At 43.4% G+C, this 24,776-nt stretch overlaps 1 protein-coding gene across 1 annotated transcript; it reads left to right on the top strand.

Annotated features, from left to right (window-relative positions):
- Positions 1-3,088: 3,088 nt before the first annotated feature.
- On the top strand, positions 3,089-24,776 carry Lsm12 (LSM12 homolog). Its single transcript, XM_055620137.1, has 5 exons — positions 3,089-3,280; positions 5,131-5,264; positions 22,041-22,150; positions 23,574-23,700; positions 24,514-24,776. Exons 1-5 carry the CDS (start codon positions 3,157-3,159, stop codon positions 24,604-24,606), a joined length of 588 nt encoding a protein of 195 aa, XP_055476112.1. The 5' UTR covers positions 3,089-3,156; the 3' UTR covers positions 24,607-24,776.

The following is a 24,776-nucleotide window of genomic DNA, read 5'->3' as shown; positions in this document are numbered from 1 at the left end:
TCCCTTTGTAGACTAGGCTGGCCTTGAACTCACAGAGCTCCACCTGCCTCTGCCACCAAGGTGCTGGTATTAAAGGGCTCTGGCATCATGCCCAGCCACACCACCCACTCTTAAGGATTCTTTGAAATCTGCTTGAGATCTTAAGGCTTTGCTTGAGATCTTCTCTTAAGGATTCTTTTGAGACCTTCACAACTTCACCAATCTATGTCAGCACCCTGGTGTACAGATTGAGTTGCTAGGGATCCAATCCAAGGCCTGGCACACAAGAGATAAATCCTTAACCACTGAATGAACTATACCCTCAGGCCATGCTTTACTTTTTTTAACGTTTTTTTTTTTTTTTTTTTTTTTTTTTTTTTTTAGACAAGGGTTTTTCTGTGTAGCCTTGGCTGTCCTGGACTCACTTTGTAGACCAGGCTGGCCTCAAATTCACAGAGATCCACCTGCCTCCGCCTCCTTGAGCACTGGGATTAAAGGCATGCTCCACCACACCCCGCTTTTAAAGATTTTTTTTTTTTTTTAATTGTGTCTCTCCTTCCACTAGAGTCTTCCCCGGCCACCGGCCACTTTGATGGTATGGGACTTGAACTTGGATCTTCTGGAAGATTTATATTGTTGGATCCATCCGGAGAGATAGCTCCGCAGTTAAGAGCACTTGCAGCTCTTACAGAGGACCCAGATTCAATTCCCAGCACCCAAAGGTGGTTCACAACCATCTATAACTCTACAGGGGATCTGATACCATCTTCTGACCTCCACAGGCACCAAGCACACATAAGGCACACATACACCTATGCAGGCAAAATACTTACCAAAAAAAAATTTAATGAACTTAAAAAAGTCTTAAATTGTGTGTAGTTCTGAGGGAGTATCACAAAATCTAGTAAGGTAGCTTACTCCAGCCTGGAATATGGCTCATCTCTTTGTCTAAAATCCATGCTGTATATGTTATTTAATCCAATAGTCAATTAGGCATCTTTTTGTTGTTATTGTTGTTGTTGTCTTGCTGTGTTTTGTTTTTTGAGCACAGGGTTTCTCTGTGTAACCCTGGCTGTGCTGGAACTTGTTCTGTAGAGCAGGCTGGCCCTGAACTCATGGAGTTCTACCTGCCACTGCCTCCTGAGTGCTGGCAATGAAGGTATGTGCCACCACTGCTGGGATCAATTAGACATCTTGATAATGAGATCAACTCCTTTGGTATCATAGTACTTGTGTTCAAGTAATTTGTATCTTATGTAATGACGACCCAATGAGTGATGTGGTAATCCAGGAATATCAGAGAGGAGCTTCCTTTAAGTGAAAGGTGAAAGTCCTGAAAGATGCTTTGAAACAGAGACCACACTCGTGAAATTTAATTATGAGATACTGTTACGAGCATTCTGTTTTAGCCAGGTGGTGGAGATACACGCATTTGATCCCAGTACTTAGAAAGCAGAGGCAGGTAGATCTCTGTGAGTTCTAAGCTAGCCTGGTCTACAGAACCAGTTCCAGGACAGCCAGGGCTACACAGAGAAACCCTGTCTCCAAAATCAAAACAAAACAAATCTACTTTAATTAGGAGGTATTAAGTTATTTCTGGGCCTAACATAAACTTTGTCATTTGTATGTATGTATAGAAAACAAACAAACAAACATTCTAGAGTTCAAGGCATGCACTTGAGGAAAAGGGGAGACTAATTACAAAATGTCACATAAAAAGTGGAGTCAGGGATGAGGATATTGCTTAGTAGTGATTCAAGGTCCTGACCAGTTTCAACCCCAGTATTTCCTCCTTTCTGGGAGAAGTGGAGTTACATATGACCTGTTAAGGGGGCCAGAATAGAAAGACACAATACGGAAAAAAAAAAAAAAAAAAAAAAAAAAGAAAGACACAATACTCCTCTGGAAAAAACATAAGCATGGAGGTGAATTTTTATTCCTATTATAATGATTGTATGAATGCGACCAACTCAATGAAATTTTTGCCTTTGGAGCACAAGGAAACACCTTTGAACTTTGTTCAGGCTTACACTGTAGTGCTAAAGCTGGCCCTCTGACTCCCTCTAAACTAGAGAAAGGTCAACCTGTTTCTCATATTTTTATATTGTGGGATGGGTGGGTGAAGGATGGCAGCTGGTGGTGAGAGGTTTAAAAAGTGCATCTTCACAGTCCCTCCCATAAGGTTAGTAAGCATTGTACCATCAGATGGATATCGTTGGGAGGGAGGCTTGTCATTACTACCATCCCTTGTTCTTGACTTTCCCTCTCTTCTTTTTATTGATTTTTTTTCCCCCTGGTTTCTAGTGGTGCTGAGACTTGAACCCTTGAGAATGGATATGTGTTTTATGACTGAGCTACATCCCAGAATTGTACCTCATTTTACCCAGCTTTCTGGGATCAGGGGCTAACTATTATTTATTTAGCTCCTATATGTCACGCATGTATGCATTATCTCACTTAAGCCTCCTAGGAAGCATTATTATCTAATACAGGTCAGTAAAAAGCATCTTTCTTGGAATCAAAATCACGGCTTTGCCAGTTTTGTGACTCTGATAATTTTAAGACTTTCTTTCTTCATTTGTAAAATGAGGCTATTGATTCCTTCCTTGAGGAGCTGCCGGATGCGCAGTAAGTGGTCAAGTCTGATCATTTGCTTAAGGTCATATTATTTGGAAGGTGGCCTCAGATTCTAGTTTGCCTAACTCTACAGCAAATGTTTTTTTGTACAACTACTTGGCAATTAGCTATAATCATTTTGAGTGAGTCCTGTGAAGTCCGCTGAGCTTCTCGTTCTTCGTATGCAAGTGAGGATAGCATTATTTTATAGAGTTCATTCATTAAATGTTTCTGGGCAAGGTGTGGGCTTAGGCAGAGACTCCATTTCGTTCCACGGAGGTTATTTAGCCTTTACCTGTGTTTAGTTCCTTAGCTTCCAACAGAGCTCTGACAGCACTCGACCGAGCAGATGGGCGGCCGCACAAGCAAATTCACTGGACTCAACATTCCCCTTTTTTTTTTCTTTTTCCCCCTTCCACCTAGGCTCCCGCCCCACCCAGCGCCAGACCACGCCCCGGCGCGTGACGTCAGCACGCCCCGTGCGTCGCGGCGCGGCGCTTACTGGGGGCCCGGCTTTCGCCCGCTGCTGCCGCCGCCGCCGGCCGCGGCTGCTCTCCCAAGATGGCGGCTCCTCCGGGCGAGTACTTCAGCGTTGGGAGCCAGGTGTCGTGCCGGACGTGCCAGGAGCAGCGGCTGCAGGGCGAGGTGGTAGCTTTTGACTACCAGTCCAAAATGCTGGCTCTAAGTATCCTTCTCTGCGTGGACCCCGAGGCCGGGCCGGCGTGTAGGTGCGGTGGTGGGGGGGGCAGGGGACGGCGGCGGCGGCAGCTAGGGCCCTCTCCCGGCCTAGGGGCGACCGGCTACCGCGGCGCCCCGGGCGCATGCGCATGGCCCTGCGTTCCCTTCCCCCTCCCGCGGGCCTTTCGGTCCACTTTGGGGACCCTTGTCTCCCACCCCTTGTGGGAGCTGGGCCCCAGCTGAGGGATGGTGGGTGGAGCGGAGCTTGACACGCGGGTGGCTTTCCGGGAGGGAACGGCGTGTGGAGGGGACCCCGTGATTAAGGGAGGGGGTCGTGGTGGGGAGTGGGCTGGAGATGGGAGCCCGGATGGAGTGAGGAGCGGTAGAATGCTATGGGGAGGGTTTGGAGGGTCAGGAACTGCTAGTAGGACAAGGAGTGGGCTGTCTGCTGATGAGATTTGGTTCAAGAAAGGGCGGTGGGATAGTGGTCATATGGGCCTTGCCAGTTTGGGGTAGGAAGTACAGGACGGAGTTTGATCTGAACTGGTGGCTGATTTTGCTGGAGTCGTGTATGCTTGGTGTCACCGTGAGTGGGGTGTTTTCGGTCATTTGAAAATTGCTGTTTAGGGGGTGTTGGGATTGGAAGCCTGGTCCGGGAGAGGACCTGCCACGTTTTTCAGGGGTTTATGTATGACAGTGGGCTCCTCCTGTTGAGTTCAACACATTTCATAGTAATGTCCTCCCGTTTTAGAGTACCCACTGTTAAGCTGTTTGGAAGAGGTGGGCCTGCTCCCTTGGGGTGGAAATGATTTCTGAATTACTCCAGTAAATTCACTGTTGGAAAACCTAACACTTCCTGGTTGGAATAAGTGTCCATTGCTTCCCACTTTATTTGAGCCACAGGTGGATTTACTTGAATTATTTATTTTTAGAAGGTTGCCTCTGTCTTTAAAATTAAGTTCCCTACAGAGTCTGCTGTCTTTTAACTAATATTAATCATGAATTGTCGTCTTCTAGCTCAGAAATATTTTTTTTATAAACTTCATACAAGGACAGTTCTTTTTTTCTTGTGTTATTTTAGAAGCAAGAGATCATACTTGGCCTAAAACCTCTTCCTTTGGTGCCTTAGACATTCAGCAGCATCTTAGTAAATAGTTGGAAAATGAATGGATGGATGAATGAATTAGGTCTCATCTTGGGTAGCTTCCTTCCCAATGGTGTAGTTTTGCCTCTGGAAAGTGGGACATTTCAAGTGTGAAAAAGAGAAAAAAACATGAAGTCTTAATAATTGAGAAGCACTCTCCAGATACAGGGAGACATTTGGGTATCACCCCCAAAGGTGAAAGCAGTGAGTCTTTGTGTCACCTGAGTTGAAGACAAAACAGTGCATATGGCATTTGCATTTCTTTCCATTAAACCCATGGAGAGAAAGTGAGGCTTTCAGTTTCTGGCTGTATATGGCTCTAAAAAACGTGAGATCCTTTAGCTATGCATTTGGGGGAGCAAGGTAACTTTTTTGTTGTCCTGGACTCATTTGTAAGTGGGCTTAAAGGCATGTGCCAGGGGTTTTTATTTATTTATTTATTTATTTTTGAGGAGAGCTGAGACTCAGTGTTTGCCTTTTCTATAAGCCTGTATTCTTTTCTTTTCTCTTTTTTTTTTTTCTCTGTGTAGCCCTGGTTGTCCTGGAACACACTCTGTAGACCAGGCTGGTCTCAAACTCACGGAGATCTGCCTGTGCCTGCCTCCCTGGGATTACAGGTGTGTACCCCCACTGCCCTGTTGCCTGTATTGTTTTTTATGCTCCTTGTGCAACATGCCTTTGTCCTATTTTCCTTAACTTTATTTTCTCACCAGAATGTCCCTCTTCCAGCGGAAAGCCCAACCACGCAGACATCTTGCTTATAAACTTACAGTATGTTTCAGAAGTGGAAATAATTAATGATCGAACAGAAACCCCACCTCCCCTAGCTTCACTCAATGTTAGTAAGGTAAGGACTCAAGGACAGTTCTAGCTGTCGGAAATGTTGGGAAGGGGGCTTGTCAACTTTTGGAAACATATACATTGTTTTATTATGCATGCTTTTAAAAATTGTCTTAACCATTGCTTATTCTATCTTTTCTTGAGGTGGGGAACTACTTTGTCTTTTTTCCCTTTTGAGACAGGTTCTCATGTATTTCATGCTAACCTTGAACTTAATATATGGCCAAGGATGGACTTTGAACTTCATATTTTCCTGACTCTGCTTCCTAAGTGCTGTGATGTAGCATGTGCTACCACATATAGTTTCTATGATGATGGGATCAAACACAGGGCCTCCTGCATGCTAGGCAAGCACACTACCAACTTCTTCCCCAGCTTTCCTTGGTTTATATGAGAGGGTCTTAAGTAGCCTGGCCTGGCCTTGAATTTTTTATGTAGACTTTGTAATAATGACCTTGAATCCGGATTTTTCTGACTGTACCTCTTAAGTGCTAAAATTACAAGTGAGCACCACTTAAGCACCACTTATACCTGGCTTGTATCTTTTCTTGTAATTTTCCCTGTTATTTGGGATTATCTTTGTTACACCTTAAATATCTTTGAGCTGGTCTTGATGATACACACCTTTAATGCCAGCACTTGGGAGGTAGAGATAGGTAGATCTCTGTGAGTTCAAGGCCAGCTTGGTCTATAGATCGAGTTCCAGGACAGGTAGGGCTCTAGATAGAGAATCTTTTTTGGAAAGACCAAAAAAAAAAGAAGAAAATAATTATCTTCAGTGGTATATGCCTATAATCTCAGCACAGGAAGTTCAAAAGTTCAGGGTCCTCCTCAGCTGCAGAATGAGTTTGAGGCCAACCTGGAATTCATGAGACCTGACAAAGGTGGAAAAAAATATAAACCTCTCTTGAAAGTTGGACATGGTGGTACGTTTGTAGTTCCAGCATGCAGAAGAGGCAAGAGGATTACTTCAAATCTGAGGCTAGTCTGGTTTACATTGCAGATTCTAAATTGGAACAGAATACAAATAGGAATAATAGTAGTGATGATTCATTTGTGTAGTCTTTTTTTTTTTTTTTTTTTTTTTGAGACAGGGTCTCACTATGTATGGTTGGCTTGGAACTTAATAAAAAAAAAAAAAAAAAAAAAACCAAGTGGCCCTGCATTCAAGATTCACCTGCTTCTACCTCTCAAGTGTTTGGATTAAAGCTTTGAGTCATCATGCCCAAGCCTGTGTGTTATGTGTGTTGTGTGTATGTGTGTTCAAGTGCCCTGGAGCTGGACTGATGGGCTGCTGTGAGGGCTGCTGTGAGCTGCCTGATGGGTGGTCAGATTCTTTGGAAGAGCATCAGATGCTCTTAACCACTCAACCATCTAGCTCTCCAGCCACTACCCAGCCTAATCTTATACTCAATTAGAGTTGACAGCGTGCTTTTGCTATCGTTCGTTCATTCATTCATTCATTCATTCATTCATTCATTCGTTTCGTTTTTCCAGACTGGGTCTCTTTGTTTCTCTGGCTGTCTTGGATTTTCTTTGTAGACCAGGCAGGCCTGGAACTCTTGCCTCTGCCTTCCTGGGCACTGGGATTTAAGGTGTGTGCTGCCACACCCCAATGCTTTTACCCTTTATAAAGAGCACTTGTGTGAACACATTTGGAGGCTGGAGGTTGACATAGGATGTCCTCCTCTTTCACTTTTTTTTCTTATTTTTTGAGACAGGGTCTTGTTAGACCTGGCACTCATTGATTCAGTTAACTGGCTGGCCAGAAAACTCCAGGGTACTGTATGCCCCTCCCCAGAGAACAGAGTCCAGACACAAGCCACCACACCCAGCCTTTGACATGGGTCCTAGGAATTGAAATTATGGCCTCCTGTGTGGCCAACACTTCAATTGATCCATCACCCAGCAGTCTTTCGCCATCACCCCTTTTTTAAACCTAGAGTCTGTGTATTAATTTTTGGTGGTGGTATGGTTGACAAGGGGTCTTTCCCACTGACCTAGGGTTATGTGATGTGGATATTTGTACATATGTATGAGGATTCAGGAGTGTTTCATGAACCTAAAAAACTTTGAAAGTCATAACCCACATGTGGTGGTACATGCCTTTAGTCCCAGCGCTCAGGAAGCAGAGGCAGGCGGATCTTTGAGTTCAAGGCCAGCCTGGTCTGTACAGTACGATCAGGACAGCCAAGACTACGAGGAGAAACTGTCTCAAAAACAAAGCAAACTCACAAACAAATTTAAAAGCCACTGCATTGAAGTTTCATTTTTTTTTCTTCATATTTAATTTCAGGTCTTTAGATGTTTAGGGGTTTTTTTGTTTGTTTGTTTGTTTGTTTGTTTTTTGAGACAGGGTTTCTCTATATACCCTTATCCTGTCCTGGACTTACTTTGTAAACCAGTCTGGCCTCAGAACTCCTATCAATCCACCCGCCTCTTGCCTCTCTGAGTTCTGGGATTAAAGGCATGGCTGCCACTCCTGCCCTGTTGAGGATATTTTAATCTCACATGTGCAAATTTATGGGAACCCCAGATCACATCATTTGACTCCAGTTCAATTAGTCAAACACAATGTTGATCAGTGGTGATTCCCCACCCGCCCCCAAGCCTTGCTAGAGCCTGTCATGTCTCCTCTACTCTTTCAGAATGGCTGGAAACTTAGTTATTGAGACTTCTCTGCTAAGTGGGCCTGAAATATTCTGTTTCCAGTATTCTGAAGTATTCTGATTTATCTTGGTATAGTGTCCTTCCTACCTAATAGCTGATAGCACAACTGGGACCTTTTTTTGTTTGTTTGTTTTTGTTGGAGGGTGAGCTTTCGTTTTACATTTGGTACAGAGTGATGTATGCTGGGTAAACTGTGCCCTAAAATCACCCTGTGTATAACCTTTTTGTAATCATATGTTCTTTGTCTTGTCAAACTTGAAGAATGCCTATCATACTTGTTAGGTTCACTTATTTTTTTCAAGACAGCTTTCCCTGGCTGTCCTGGGCTTGCTTTGATCCATCTGCCTCTGCCTCCCAAGTGCTGGGATTAAAGGCATGTGCTACCACGCCTGACTTCACTTATGTGTTTTATTATAGTTCCAGGACATGGTCTATGTTAGGCAAGCGCTGTACCCTTAAGCTACACCCTTAGATTCACTATTAAGTATATTGCACAGAGTAGGTGCTTAATGGACAACTTCAACTTGCTGGGCGTGAGTTAGGCCTTTAGTAACAGCTGTCTGGGATTGGCTTGGTGTGGAAGTTTTTCCCTGTAGAGGAGGCTTGTAATAATGTATATTCTCTTGCCTCTAGGGACTGTGGTATGTTTGCTACAGTTCAGCAAAGCAAGGAAACACTTAGGTGGCTGCAACAATAGGTAGAGGGAGTGAATGCAGTTAGTTACATGAGATCTGGAGCTCCCTGTCAGATTCCAGGGGAACAACACCTGTTTTTGTTTGTTTGTTTTTACTCTTGGAAGGGTCCTGAAGGTAGTGTTATTCTGGCTGTCCCAGTTTTTGAAGCTTGTAGATATTTAAAACCCTGGCTTAGTCAGATGCCTCCTACTAGAATATTGGAGCTCTTTGGGTGGCCTTCTGTTACAGCTCATGAAATTTTAAGACATTTGAATGAAGTGATTTATTCCCAGGGTGTTAGAACTGCAGTCTGTTGCCCTTTGTAATCATGAAAAGTCTCTCAACTGAACCTTAGTGAATAGTAATGATTATTAGAAACAGGATGATTTTCTTAAAAAGATACTAAAGAATAAAAGGATAACAGATCCCTGTCTTTAGGACCAAGTACCACCATTGAGAAGGGTTGGGTGGTGTACGCCGTGCATGCTGAGAAATGAGTCTGTGAGCGTGTAAACACACGTGCACCATTACACAGTAGAATTTTTGACATTTAGTTTCAGATCATGGCACCCCTTGCTTTTTGTGGATTACCTTTGCTTTCAGTTTTGGCTTTGTGCTACTTAGTGTTGTTGGTTTGTTTTTGTTTTTTAATTTGATTTTTTTGTTTGTCTTTTTTTTTTTTTTTTGAGACAGGGTTTCTCTGTGTAGTGTTGGCTGTACTAGAACTCACTCTATAGATCAGGCTGCCTTTGAACTCACAGCCATCCACCTGCTTCTGCCTCCTGAGTGCTGGGATCAAAGGGGTGTGTCACCACACCCAGTTCTATTTTGATTTTTTTTTTTTTTTTTTTTTTTTTGAGATAGGTTTTCATGGCTCCCAGGTTGGTCTCAAGCTCACTGCAACTCAGGTTGACCTTGAATTTCTGAGCCTCAACCTTCCAAGTGCTGAGATTGTAGATATGTGCCACCACTAGGCATTGCTGGTTAGTCTTATTTACCAGCATTGTTTACCCACTTTTATAAATAAGCATTAAGAAGCACTAGTTTCAGAAACATCAGAACTTTTTCCCCTAGAGCTGAACAGCTTGCTTGCCTATTCTGGAAAAGGTTTGCTAGGAAGAAAAGCCAGGTACTAAGATTAGGTTGGGAGTTCGGTTGTCTCGGTTCATTTCATTCTTCATTTGCAGAGGTGTTTATGAGTAAACTGTCTTCTTTCCTTTTAAACCATTCCTCCTTGCATACTGACTCAGGTGACTGCCTCCTGGGCTCTTACTGAAAATAGTCTGAGTGGCTGTTACAGGTTGCTTGGGTGACATGAACAGTTCTTGGAGTGAGCATGTAGCTCCGAGGTAGAATGCTTGCTTAGCATGCACAATCATTGCTGTCCTGGAGCTTCCTGTGCAGACCAACCTGGCCTTGAAGGGTGCTCCTACCTCTGCCTCCCAAGTGCTGAGCGTGTGCTACCCCACCCACCAGTCTACTGGTTTTGATCCCTACTGTTGCCCCTTCCTCAATTTTGTCTCATTTTTGAGAACACGGACTTGAGTTTCCTAATGTTGGAGGGCTGTTTAAGCATGTGGGAGGGAAGCAGTGTTCTCTCAGGTACCTGGAAAGAAGCTGGCATAGTGCAGGGTGTCAGAGTTTATAGTCTGGGAACCAATGCTGTTGTGCGGTTAATGACTTCAGTGGGAGATGTGCGTGTGCAGGCTCATCTTGCTGACATAGGAAGTGCACTCTGCTTAAGTGACCTTGATACAAACCAAAGAGCTGTTTGAGCCAGGCCAGCAGGAAGTGGATGAGATGAACTTTTCAAGGAAATACTTAATATTAGCTTAGCTAGAGAAGGTATAAGAAGTCTTATGTCTAGCCCTAGCAGTAGTGTGGAAGCTTTGAGATGACAGTGGAATTGTAGAAGGGAGAAGTCTTGAAAATCTTTGGGGGCCAAGGGGTTGGATAGAGTTTGAATTTAGGACCCAGAGAATGCTGGGCAAGTTTTGAACTGAGTAAGTCCTTCTTGAATGTAATTTAATCTTCTCTTGTGGTAATGTTATACCATGTTACAGTGTTCAGAATTTTCTGATAGAGTCTTCAAGTAAAAGTACAACAACATACAAAGGCCAGTCATAAGTGAGGTTCAGATTACTCAGCACTATAGCACATTCTTTTTGTTTTTTGAGGTGGGGTCTTATATTCCAACTCACTATATGGTCGAGGATGACTCTCCAACTTCTGATCCTCCTTCCCCTGTCTCCCAAGTGCTAGGATTTCAGCTATGTGCCAATATGACTGATTTAGGAGTACTGGAGAATCAAATCTTGAGCTTTGAGCGTGCTACATCCCTACCCTCCTCATCCATAAAGCTTGGTATGATTTCCTGTGTAGCCAGGTGGTCTGGCTTGGAAGTTATAATCTTTCTGGCTCAGGCTCTTGAGTGATGAGCTTACAGGTATATACCACAATGCCAGGTTTTGGACTCCCAAATTGATGCTTCTTGGATTGATTTTTTGGGAGCAAGAAACAGGAACAGTGTGGCAAGGGAGACAACTAAGAGCAGTGATGTTACTGTCATTCAAGTTTGTACTGGCTCTCACAAACTAAAGGGTGGAGACTTTTTCTTTGGTGACTAGAAGTAACAGGGATTTCTTGGACAATGGGCGTTGGTGTAATTCATCAAACATCTGTCTAAGTACTGGCGATAGAATGAACATCACAGAACCTAGGCCACTATGTTTTTTCCAAAAGCCTGTGGGAGTCTTAAGAGATTTGACCCAGCCAAGGCCAACACATGTATTTTGACAGGTGTCCAACCTCTTGACATTGTGATACAACATCATCTCCATATGTGTTATGCCCAGTTCACAGTTGACCTGGCATGGGCTGCAGATTGAACATTCTTGGAAAATGAATGCATGTACTCAGTCTCCATCATTTTGGTTCGTTAGGTGGGAAATGGAAAGCCACAGGTAATAGGGAAGTTAAGGATTCACCTCCCTCTCCAACCCCCTGACTAGTTTATCAACCTTTTCAGATCTATTTCTGATCTGTTTTCCATGATTAATAATCAGTGAGTGACAATTCAGAATGCTTATCAGTCCCTGGCAATGATGTTGAATGAATAAAAATGGAATCTGGAAAAAAATGGAATATACAGAGAGGTCTGGTGGTGGTGATAAAGCTGAGAATGTGGAAAAGACAGCTTTCTTTATTTCTTTTTGTTTTGTTTCTTGAGACAGAGTTTCTGTGGATAGTCCTGGATCACCTGGAACTTGCTCTGTAGATCAGGCTGGCCTTGAAGTCACAGAGATCTGCCTGCTTCCACCAGGCCCAGATTTCTTTGAAAAAAAAAAACAAACAAACCTGTGTTTACTTTTTAAGTATAGTATCACAATGAAGGACAAATTCACTTAATTTTTATTTAGATTTTACCAGCTAAACAGCTAAGATTTAACATAACCTTATTTTTGGTGATTTGATTTGATTTATTCAAACTTCCAAGTTTGAGTAAGCTCCTGGGTAGTTTTAGTTACTAGATTGTAGCCTATTTGTGAACCTAACCCATTACTAATTCACTTTACATATCTTTTCTTTAATATGTAATTTATTTTTATTTTTTTAAAGGTTTATTATGTATACAATGTTCTGCCTGCATGTACACCTGCACACCAGAAGAGAGCATCAGATCTCATTATAGGTGGTTGTGAGGCACCATGTGGTTGCTGAGAATTGAACTCAGGACCTCTGGAAAAGCAGCCAGTGCTCTTAACCTCTGAGCCATCTCCAGCCCTATTTTTATTTTTATGTTCATTGGTGTTTTGCCTGAATATATGTCTGTGTGAGGGTGTTAGAAGCCCTGGAACTGGAGTTATAGACAGTTAGTTGTGAGCTGCTGTGTAGGTGCTGGGAGTTGAGCCTGGGTCCTCTGGAAGAACAGCCAATGCTCTTAACTGCTGAGCTACTCCTTCTCCCCCTTTTACTACATTTTGATGGTGCCAGTATGGTGGCAATACCGAGTAGGATCAGACGTATTCCTGGTCACTCTCCATTTAGGTATAAGTATGTATTTTTATTTCATGGTGTTTGGGATCAAATCCATGGGCTTTATACATACTATGTAAGAATCCCCCTCCATCTCTTTGGTATGTGTATTTGATACATAGGGGAAGGTATATAAATGAAGGATGGATAATAGCCACTGATCTTGAGCAGTAAACAGTTTTCCGTGCTTTGGGGGCTTGGTATTAAACTAGAGCCTTCATATATACCTAACATGTCCCCGTCCCCCCTCCCCCCAGTGAGCCAAACCCCTAACCAAGGATATAACTGCTGGCTCCTAGAGGCTGTAATCTTTAGGGTCTTTTTAGTCTGCCAGTAGGTTGATACATGGTCCTGGGCAGACACTGTCGTGGGTGTGTTTTGAGATGCATTTGGGAAATGGAGAGGAAGAGTCCATCCCTGGTGAATAGCAAGGGTTCTGTTAAGTGAATAGTCACACAGGTAGTAATTGGATGCCATTTACGAACCATTTTTTTTCTTTGGAGATCAGTTTCCCTGTCATTCAAACTTTAGAGTCAGCCTGACAGAACTGTCGTAGAGGAGCCATTGCCACACTAGAGCTTGTGACTTGGCTCAGCCTACAATGCATGTCATCCAGCTGACTCCAGGGACCTCCTTAGGCCACTAATTACCAAGGGGCCTTCTCAGTGTCATGTGTGTGTGCGCGATAAAGAACCACTCACTGCCTGCAGGGAAAGACCAATGTGAGCCAGCGTCATTGACAGAATTGGGCAATAAAAGATTGTTGCAGTCACCTCTTTGACTCAGAGGTGACAGTCTTTAAGTATGGATTTTCTGGTGGATCCAGTGCTGATACTGCTTCCACTGTTAAGAGGACATTCTGATTGGCTTTGTTTTCTGGCAGAGTACAAGTGATGCAGTTCATTCTAGTACTGGAAGTTCTAGGCCACCTTAGGAAAATGCCAGAAATTGCCCTAAAGATGGACAGTGGAAGGATCACACAGTATACCAAAAGTATGGTGTGCTAGAATGTGGAATGTTTGAAGAACTGCTTTTTTTTTTTGTAGATGAGGACACAAGTCTGTGATAAAGCCCAAGACATCCTCCAACTTGCTGTCCCGCTGCCTCAGCCTCCTAGTGCTGGGACCGGATGTGTACACTATGCTCTGGGAGGACTACCAAGGAATTGGGTCATTTATATAAGTCCTTTAACTGCTGGGACTGTTAGCTTTGAGATTGGTTCTGTCCACCTTCTCTCTTCTCCCTCCTTTCCAGTTACCGGGAAATGTCAGGATGATTAAGACACTTCCCCTGCCCTAAGGAATTTCATATTTTTTGGGAGTATTGAGGGACCGCAACATTTTTGAATATTCTGGGAATTGAGTCCAGGCCTCAATTGTGCAAGCTAATAAGTCCACTGTCTCTCTTAGGTACATTAACGTGGTAAGATCCATGGAGCAAGAATGAGAGGCTATAATAGCATAGGAAAGGTCAGGCAGTCACTCTTACAGCTTCTGTGAACCGTCCGGTGATAGACAGAACTAGTCAGGGTTGCTTTTGTAGGCTGTATATAGTCAAATGGCTTTGATTTGTACTCCAGTAAAATTTATCTCAAGTGGGAAATTGGCTAGATTTGGCTCCCAGTTGTGGTTCATTGACCCTTGGCATAGTGAGCTTAAGTGACCTTGGAAAAAAATGGCATTGCTCAGCTTGTCTGTCTTTTCTGTCACTGACCTAAACTAGAGGCTTTATAGAGACTGTTAAAAGCCAGTATCTGTTTTCTTTGGGAGAAAGCACAAAACACTTTTGTGATGCTAGGGTCAGTGGAGGGCTCTGTGTATGCTAGGCAAATGCTGTACTACTGAGCTATGTCTGCAGCCTAGCTGTTTCATCTGACAACTGAGAGTCATGTGTTTTTATAGTGTGCATTATATGCTTGTTTGCTTTTAATTTATTTTGTGCACATTTGTGTGGGTACAAGGTTGTATGTGTTGTGTGTGTCCATGCGAGTGTGTACTTGAACAGATGACAACTTTCATAAACTGATTCTCTTTCCGCCATATGGGTCCTGGGGATCAGATTCAAGTCATAAGGCTTGGTGGCACTTGCTTTCACTTGCTGGGCCATGTTGCCAGTTTCCCAACTTTGTTGGTGTTAGTGAGGTGTTCTGTGTAGCTGAGGCTGGCCTTGAACTCAAGATTCTTCTGCATTTATCTGTCTATCATCAGAGTGAGATTACAAGTGTACACCACCCTACCTGGTAGTATGTGTGCGGGTGTGTGCTCATGCCTCAGTTTCCTGAATGCTGGGATTATAGGTTTGAGTCAACATGCATAGCCATTTGGAAAATATTCCCTTTAGGATTTAGAGCCTCTTTAGCAGTTCTCTTAGAAAATACAAGATGAGTTTGTAATAGAGTGATGGCTGTGAGGTGTTTAGTGTTTTGAGATGATCTTCCTATGTAGCCCAGGCTGGCTTGGAACTCCTAATTGTTCTGCATCCACCTTCTCAGGGCCAAGATTATAGCTGTGCACTACCAAGTCTGGTTTGGGTATGTGAACTTAGCCATTAATAGTGATCCTTTTTACTATCTTTTATAACATTGTATACCTCTAGCATATAATAAAATTTATATGAAAAGGGGGGAAGAAGCAGCTCATTGCTAAAGGAAGTATTTAATTATATATCTTTAAAACACTACCCATAAACCATCTTCTCTGTGCTCATAATATTAAAATAATATCTAAGCTGGGCATGCTGACAGGTGCCTTTAACCCCAACAGAGGCAGAGGCAGGCGGATCTCTTGGGTTTGAGGCCAGCCTGGTCGACAGAGTGAATTCCAAGATAGCCAGAGCTACACACAGAGAAACCAAAAAAATTCTGGGTATAGTGGTACATACTTTTAGCTCCAGCATTTGGGAGGCAGAGGATCTTTGTGAGTTTGAGGACAGCCAGAACTACACAGGGATACCCTGTCTAGAAAAAAAAAAAAACAAACAACAAACCAAACGAAAAAAAAACAGGATCTAATACCTGTCCGTTGTGTTACAGCCCACCTGGTACTATCCTGATTTCTTCACAGAGCCTCTGTATGGCTGTGTTTGAGAGAAATTGTTGAAGTCACTTTCAGCTTGCACTCCAGTTGGTTTTCTCTCTGACAGACAGGGTAGGTTTGACAACAAACTTTGGTGTCAGAATCTTAGGATTGGAAAGTTATTGTCAGTACTTAAATGCTGCAGTGGTTTCTTGTAGCTGTCGATGTTTTATGATATAGTTACACATGACAGACACTGGCTCTGTTAGCATGTGTTTTTGTTTTAAACTAATTAAAGATAAAATTTTGCATGTAATATATATTGACTGAAATCTGGTTCCCTATTATATGATAGCAGCATATAAATTTTACAGTTTCCTACAGCAAAGCATTAATGCATCTTAGTGTTAAGTGCACGAAGCTTGCCTTTTTTTAGTCTTAGAGCTTCAAGAAATGGTGGTTCTTGTTTTTATCAGCTGAGATAAATGACTTTGTATCGCAGAATCTGTGTTCTTTGAAATGCTGAAGGAGATTGCGTACATTCTGTTTATTTAAAAGAAAACACGTTATTGAGTGTGCTGCAAAGGGAACAGGTCGAGCAGGGGTCAGTGTTAATGTTCTCTACGGTCTTGTTATGTAGCCTGGCTGGCCTTTATGTCATGGCAGTCCTCCTGCTTTGCAAAAAAGAGAGTCTGCGGAGGCAGCTGGAGCTTATACTCCTACTTCCCCTTATTAGTTGTAGGTAGACTTCTATGTTTATAGGCCTTTTGGCATCATCTTGGTCTCTTTAAAATTTTTGTTTGTTTGTTTGTTTGATTAAAGACCTGAAGGCAATTTTACTTTCCTTTCCAGAATCCATTAATTGCCAATAGTTCAGCAAAGAGGGTTACAGACACCTTATTTATTTTGTTTTGTTTTTGGTTTTTCAAGACAGGGTTTCTCTGTGTAGCCTTGGCTGTCCTGGAACTCCCCCTGTAGACCAGGCCAACCTCAAACTCACAGAGATCCACCTGCCTCTGCCTCTCAAGTGCTGGATTACAGGTGTTCGATACCGTGCCTGGCTCCAGACACCTTATTTTAAGATTGGGTCGCTGTTAGGCAGTGCACCCTGGCCCTTACATGATTCTCGGCCTTTTTAACTAGTGAGACCACAGCCTGTTGCACTCAACTATAGTTCTCTTTTTCAAAATATTTTATTCATGTTGTCTGCATGATGTTTGTGTTTGTGATTGTAGGTGTAGAGATTAGAGCACAACTTTTGAGACATTTCCTTCCATTATGGGTTCCAGGGATTAAACTCGGGTCAGCAGGCTTTCATAGCACGCACTTTTACTCTCCGCCATCTTGATGGTACCCAGATAGCATCTTTTAAATTTATAATCATTTTCAACAGACCTGAAAAAAATACTTCACATTTTAAGAATTTATTTTCAGGGTGTGTCTGGGTATACTTTGTGAAAGGAGTTGTTCCCACCATGTTAGTCCTACAGATTGACACTGTAGCCAGCCATAGACTTGACTGTCTTGTGGTGGTGTTTGTTTTTGAGACAGGGTTTTACCCTGTAGCCAAGCTGGCTTAGAGAGGGAGCACTCCTGCTTTAGTGTCCAAGTGCTACCATTGCAAGCATGCTTAGATTTAACTTCTGTTCTTTTTCTTCTCTTTTTCCTGTTTTAAAATTAGGCTAGGTTTTATTTTTCCATTTAAAATAAGTTTAATTGCATTTATTTATATGCGTGAATTTGGGGCACACATATGCCGTAGTACTTATGTGGAAATCACAGGACAACTTAAAGGAGTTACTCTGTTCTACCCAGATCATCAGGCCCAGTGACAAGTGCTTTTGCTCACAGAGCCATCTGTCTCACTAGCCCTAGAGTTAACTCTTGCTGCTGACACTGGGAGATACGGCATGGTGGTTAAGAACACTTACTTGCTCGGGGGCGGGGGGTGTCAGTGGTAGAACATTTTACCAGCATGAATGAATCTCTGAGCTCTATCCCCAGCACTGGAAAAAAATAGAATGTTCTAGAACCAGCCTGTCCAGGTTCAAATCTAGATCTTACCACTGTGGCTTGTTAATTTGGGGTAATTTTTTTTGTCAGTTGTGTTTTAGTTTCTTCATCTAGCAAATGGAAGTAGCTTAATCCCTATTTCACAGGATTATTTGAGGATTGCTTAATTATGTCTTGGTGCATCGCCTGGCATAAATTGTCATTCAATGTGGAATCTTAGAATTTTAGTTTTTATTGCCAGGCCCTTTTGGCTCTACCCTTCCCGTTTGATTCAGCATTATGTATTCTAGGACACAGCTTCCCATGGGACACTGTATTTTTTTAGTTTCCAGCTGTCTAGGATTGTAAGGAGATCTTTTTATCCCCACCCCCCACCCCGCCCCTTCTCTTGATCGCTTGCACACGTTTTAAATAGATTGGGTTTTGCCATGTTGTTTTGCCTGGCCTTGGACTCCTGCCCTCAAGTGATGTCACCTTAGCCTTCCTCCCAAGAAGCTGGGGTCCACAGGTGCATGATACTGTATCTGGCCCGGAGCAGTATTTGATTGGAACTTTTAGGCAGGAGCGTTTAGCTAGGAAACTCAGGCATGGGATATTTGGAAGGCACTGACATTTGGAAGATACCTGTTTGAGAGCTTATTTGTTACCAGCTAAGAATGAGGTTTTTCCATTGGTGTAGTAGCACAAGTAGCACCACCACTCAGAAGCAGAAGCAAACAGAAGGATTGCAGGTTTTAGGCCAGCCCTAAAATGAGACCTTGCATCAAAAGGGCTTCCAAGGAGCTGAAGAGATGGCTCAGTGGTCAAGAACACTGGCTTCTCTTCCAGAGGACCCAGGTTCAATTTTCAGCACCTACATGGCAGCTCACAACCATCTGTAACTCCAGTCTCAGGTGATCTGATACCCTCTTTGGCCTCTGAACACTAGGCATGCTCTTTGTGCACAACACACACATGCAGACAAAACACCCATCCACAGAAAAATCAGTTACCATTCAAAGGAGGAGGGGTACTAAGAGCATGCCTCCAATCTGAAAGATTGAAGTTTTTAGCTACACTGGGCTTGAAGGTAGCACCAGCCATATCAGACAGCAGCTGTGTTGTTTCCTAACCCCTCTGTAAGGGCAGCTGCTTACAAGACCCAGATACAGAGGGAGGCGAGTTGCGAGTGGCGCAGCGAAGTCAGTAGGTCACAGCGGCAGGTTTCTCCCTGGACTCTTCTTCTTGTCCTGGCAGCTGTCTCAGTCTGTTTAGTGCTTGCAGTAGGAGTCCCTCTGGAGTTTCCTCAGCACCTGCTTTCTTGGGTGTATGGAAATAAGATGGCTCAGTTGGCAACAAGATGAAGTACATATTGCTTGGATTTTCTTGTGAGTCTTCCTTTTCCCCTAACACATATCACTTTAAGTACACAGAAGGGCTTTGTAGACGTCCTGTTGTTCCTTAAATCACTTGACTAGGAGCTACTTTTTCTATTTTAATTTTTTACATGTCTTTTGTATATATGTAAGTGCAAGTGTGCATGCATGTAAAGTCAGAGGACAGTTTGCAGGAGCTGGTTTTCCTTCCGCCTTGTGGATTCTGGGTATTGAACTCAGGCCAGTGCGTTGTTGGCAACAAGTACTTTTGCCCACTGAACAAACTATCTTACCAGCCCAGAGCCACTAAATATTGATCGTTTTGTTTTGGTATCATGTTCATGCAGTTTTTTTCCTCTGCCCACATCAAGATGTGGGCACATGCTATTTATAAAGTGGCCTCAGGAGGAAGCTCTGGTTTGTAGAAGTTATTTTGTTTTCAGGGGGAATACTAGGCAGTGACAGACAGGGGCCGAGCAAGTGTAGGTTTTCAGGTACATCATTTAGGTTAAGGCACATACTATTAGTGACATGAACTTATGGGTTTATGCTTTAATTTTCCTGAGCCTGGTGTGCTTTTAAACGTGGTGTTTTTTTATTTTTTAAGGTACTGACTGGTTAGTGCTTGTTTTGATTGGTAGCAAAGCCACGTGCTAGATGATAGTCTGAATTTTTTTTAATGTACTAAAAACCCTATCAAGCCCAAGAGAAGCACTGAGCACCTTTGCTATTATTAGTTCTCTCTGATCTTCAGTCAAGAACCATAAGTTTGCCAATTTGGAATAATTGGAACATATCACCAGTTTATAATAGTGTAGGCATTTTTGTAAACAACCAAGATGAGAGAATGATGCTCATTTGCTCTAAGAAGACTGATCTGTGTTCTATGTGAGTTCATTCTAATGAAGAGCGATATTAAGTGATGTCTTTCTCTGACTCAAAATTTTAAGGAGAGGACACAAATGTTGATTGTTTTTGTGGGAACACTTTCTCTATGCCTGATTGGTTGGGTCTTTTTGAGATGAGACAGGATCTCACAGACACATCCCAGGCTGTCCTGGAACTTATTGTTACTGTATAACTGAGAATGACCTTGAACTTCTGATTCTAGCTTTGTCACCATACCTTAGTTCTGCAGTGCCAGGGATCAAATCTAGTGTTTGATACTCGCTAGGCCAGCGCTGTACCCACTGAGCTGCAGCCCGTGTTGGGGCATCTATGAGAGAAGCTGACCCCATTGTACAACATTCTGGTGAAGGAAGGCAGGTTCTTAGAGCGCTCTTTACGTGGCCCTGAGGACACAAGTAATCTGATGGCTGAAGATGTAAACATCTGCAGTAAGTCAAGGGGTCGAAAACTTAGCTGCAGGTAATTCAGCATAGAGTAATGGAGTCCATTGTCCAGGAGGTGAGGCACAGCTCAGTGAAGGAGCTCTTGCCTAGGCCCCGGGGGCTCTGAGAAGTGCCACTGCCCTCTGGCTTATCCTCCTTTCTTTGGAGATTTCATTCTCTGAGACATTGTTTGGGAAGTAAGACCCAAGGAAACCCCTTGTGGTTGGTTACCAGGGTTTTCTTGGTTCCTGAAAAGGCATTGCTTTGTTGCTTATCTGTAGAAACCCAGTGTTTCCAAGCTCTAACCGGTCTTACTTCAGTTTGGATTTCCTTGCTCAGAGTACATTGATTCCTCCGTGAAGATGTAGCTTGATGGGGCCAGAACAGCAGCCAGGCCTGCAAGATAATTACTAACGCTGCTGTCATATTTGTGTCTGTCCATATTTGGAGACCAGGTGAGCTCTGGCTTCAAATCACAGAAGAGGTTTGTCATGCTTTCTGCTTTTATCTAGAGACTAAAATGACAGCATGTGTGCCCTAGCCCTTCTGTTCAAATAAGTATTTATCATCACAGTGTGTGTGTTTAGTGTGCTGTGGCTTCATTTGATGTTTATGTTCTGTGTATGAACGAACTATTAGTGTTCATGAACCAAAAATTGTAGATCGCTCTTGATTTTTCAGGTGCAGTATCTGCCTGTGTTTCTTTTTCTTTTTGGTTTGTTTTTGTTGTTTGTTTGTTTGTTTTGGTTTGAGACAGGGTTTCTAGTGCAACAGTCCTGGCTGTCCTGGAAGCAGAGATCTGCCTGCCTCTGCCTCCTGAGTGCTGGGATTAACGGTGTGCATCACCGTGCCCAGTGGTGCCTGTTTTCTTTAACTGCCTTGTCCAACACGTTTTTCTCTCATACTCACAATTTTTCTAGCAAGCAGTACTGTAAGGGGGGACAGTACAGGTTGACAGTGTGCCCAGCCTTGCCAGGAGTCTTAAATTTTAGTAGAATTTGCTTTGATCATCGTGTGATTGGTCCACCATGGGCAGTGAAGGGGCAGGCACGAGGTAGAATTCAGACCTTTCCTTTTTCTCAGAGCAGAATGGGGCAGGCCTACCTTCATCTCAGGTGGAGGTAGGTTAGGTTTACTTTAGGCTTGGCTGTTGGTGAGCATAAGGTGCTGGACAAGGTGAGCCTTGACTGCCAAGAGCTGGGCCTCAGTTCTTGGTCTTTGAAAGTGCATATTAATTTTAAGCCTGAGGCTTTAGTTCGCATAGTAGTGGATGGATGTGTACTTTATCTTTAAGTAGAAGTACATGCATTGTGTTTTTCTCTGACCATCACCTCTCATAACCATCCTGACCCCTGTTGTACAGCATGTTACCATGCTTGATTTTCCTGTTTCTTTTCGCTGGAGTTGTCTCGTGTTTTCACGCTCCCTTCAGAGCCTGAATCTCTAAAGTAGCACAGTACATGTCTGGCACATAGGAGGCCCTCAGGAAAAATAGAAAAGAGGGAGTGTTTGCCACGAATTGCAGGCAGTAACTAGATGCTGTATTTGGGGGTTTGTTTGTTTCATCAGATCTCTAACCAAAATGATTCCAGACCACTCTTTTCTGACCTTCTTCCTTAGTTTAAGGTCCTGAGTTGGAAAGAACAAAGGGAAATGTTCTTCTGAGTATTTTTCCTCTCCCTCACCCCTAGCTTGCCAGCAAAGCACGGACGGAGAAGGAGGAGAAGCTGAGCCAGGCCTATGCAATCAGCGCTGGTGTCTCCCTGGAGGGCCAGCAGCTCTTCCAGACCATTCACAAGACGTGAGTTGTGGGAGCATAAGGGTTCCTTTTCCTAGAGCTGATACTGGCTGGTTGTTTATCTGATGAAAGGCTTCTGGGTGGTTGTCTTCCTGAAAGTGTACCAGGGAAACTGGGGTAGGTATTGGCAGCACATTGGCATCTAGAGATGTGATGCTGGGAGCTCCGTTTGCGCAGGGGAATACTGTGATCATAACCGAGTCACTTGTAAGTTTGTTTAGGGTTGCATTGTCTTGTAAGGGTCCCTAGTAGTAGTAATCCATCATTTAGAGCTCATGAATGGCTTCTTGTTTGTTATTATTGCCATCCTTTCCTCTAAAATAGCTTGTGGTTTTATTAAAGGAAGTTATGTAATTTCCCTAGTTTGCCTTGGGACAAACACAGGGAGTTAGGAAGAACAGAAGGCTATCTTCTTACCTCCTCCTAAAACACATGTTGTCACAGCAGAAGTCATTTGACGCTCTACCAGCTTCCCTAACTGCTGAAACCCTGGAACATTTGACACCCACCTCAACCCCCCTGCTGCCTTCTGTTACCCTGTTTAACCACCCAGGGTCTGGTGCACAGATGGCAGCTGGCAGTAGAACTGTCTGGGGCCGGGTGTATCTAAGCATTTCCAGGTATGTGAAGGAACTCTCTTAGTAGCATCAGCTGCCCTGGGATTCCCCGTGTGTGAACTCAGATGGAGCTTCCTGGTCTGGCAGGTGTTTGGCTGTGGTAGTTGAGTGGGGTCAGTTGGAATGCAGCTTGCATGTTTGAGGGTATGGGGCTGGGTGGAAGCAAAGTACAGATCACTGTATTTCTACAAGTGGTATTTTTCCCCTAGGCTCATGGTGGCCAGATTATAGGAGTGGGGGACAGATCTGCCCTTTGTATATGTGTCATCTGTTGACAGAGTTCTGTAGCTGTTCATGTTCTGACCCTGGTTAGAAAGCATTTGCCAGCCTCTGCCCTAGGCCACTAAGTCAGGTGGTCTAGGTCTGGTTATTCATTTGTAATTTGGTTTGAGCTTCTGAGACTGCTACCAAATGTTTTATGGTTCTCCAGGCCCTTGATGCTTCAGACTAACAGTTCTGGGCTCTCCCTAGTGCTTTCCTCTCCAAGGGTGCTCAGGGAATGTTTGGTGCCTCCTCTCTCTGGCTGAATGGTAAGCTGAGAACTTGGAGTCAGCCTACCAGCTGTTTGTTGGTTGGTTTATTTATTTATCTTTTCAAAACAGGGTTTCTCTGTGTAGCTCTGGCTGTCCTGGAACTCATTCTATAGACCAGGCTGGCTTTGAACTCAGAGATCCACCTGCCTCTGCCTCCCTAGTGCTAAGATGAAAGGTGTGTGCCACAACGCCTGGCTCTAAAGTTAGATCTTCATTAGACAGGAGGGATGGGATGACCCCAGGATGTTATATTCACCTATATTCTTGTCCTTCCAGCATTAAAGACTGTAAATGGCAAGAAAAAAACATCGTAGTCATGGAAGAAGTTGTTATTACACCCCCATATCAAGTGGACAATTGTAAAGGCAAAGAGGGGAGTGCACTGAGCCATGTACGCAAAATAGTAAGTAATGAAGCCGTGAAACTTTCCAAGAGGAGGATTTCATATATATGCAAAATATATACATACACATATGAGACTGCCTGGTGCCCATGGAGGTCAGAAACAGGCATTGGAGTCTATAGAACTAGAACTATAGCTGGCGGTAAACTACCGTGTGGGTGCTAGGACTCAAACCCAAGTCTTCTGCAAGAACGCGTGCTCTTAAGCACTGAGCCATCTCTCAGGTCTGAGCATCGTGGATTTAGAAAGTATAATGGGATTGATTTTTTTTCCTCCCCAGTAGCTTTTTCTTCTGTGTTTATGTCAGGAAGGAAGAAGGGGCTGAAGAAGGTGGCTCAGCAGTTAAGAGCACTTGCTGCTTTCTAAAAGACCTGAATTCTATTCTCAGCATTTATGTAAGGCAGCTCACAACTGTTTGTATTCCAAGTTCCGTTTGACCCAAGGCTCTGACACCTGCACTCTCCCACATGCACATACACAACTACACATAATTTAAAATAAATATAAAATTTAAAAACATTGTTAGAAAGGAAGGAGGAATTTTGGTGGTAATAATTACTCTTCATTTTATTACATAATAGTTTATAGCTGCAACATAAACCAGTCTTAGCTCAACTGCCACACATATGGCTGAAACAAGAAGCTCCTCCTGCCTACCTTGCAGCATGGGAGGCCAGTGGACAGCAGCAAGGCTGAAGTTGACTGCATAGTCCATGGGCCAAACAGCCAGGCCTGGGAAGCCTGGCTTAGATTGTACAGGAGACCTTCTCCCATCTCCATTTCTGACTTGTCTGCTTTGTTGTACTCTTGCAGGTTGAAAAACATTTTAGAGATGTGGAAAGCCAAAAGATACTGCAGCGTTCACAAGCCCAACAACCACAGAAGGAGGCTGCCCTGTCATCCTGAGTCCACAAACATGGAGGACTCTTCCAGCGTCCAGCCACAGAGATGGTGGTGGTGGTGGTGGCTTCGGCGGAGGCAGGCCGGGGGAGGGAAGGGATCCTATATTTCTTGCTGACTCTTATTAAAGGGTCAGTGTTTCAAAAAAAAAAAAAAAAAAAAAAAAAAAAAAAAAA

Source organism: Psammomys obesus, unplaced genomic scaffold (assembly GCF_907164565.1).
Source record: "Psammomys obesus unplaced genomic scaffold, mPsaObe1.curated_primary_1811, whole genome shotgun sequence".
Lineage (NCBI taxonomy): Eukaryota > Metazoa > Chordata > Mammalia > Rodentia > Muridae > Psammomys > Psammomys obesus.
The sequence above is the reverse complement of the archived record's forward strand: the minus strand, read 5'-3'. Positions and strand labels throughout refer to the sequence as shown.

Coding starts and splice junctions, on each gene's coding strand:
- Lsm12 (XM_055620137.1), top strand. CDS start 3,157: ATGGCGGCTCCTCCGGGCGAGTACTTCAGCGTTGGGAGCCAGGTGTCG. Junction 3,281..5,130: donor GTCCAAAATGCTGGCTCTAA/GTATCCTTCTCT, acceptor TTTTCTCACCAG/AATGTCCCTCTTCCAGCGGA. Junction 5,265..22,040: donor CTTCACTCAATGTTAGTAAG/GTAAGGACTCAA, acceptor CCTCACCCCTAG/CTTGCCAGCAAAGCACGGAC.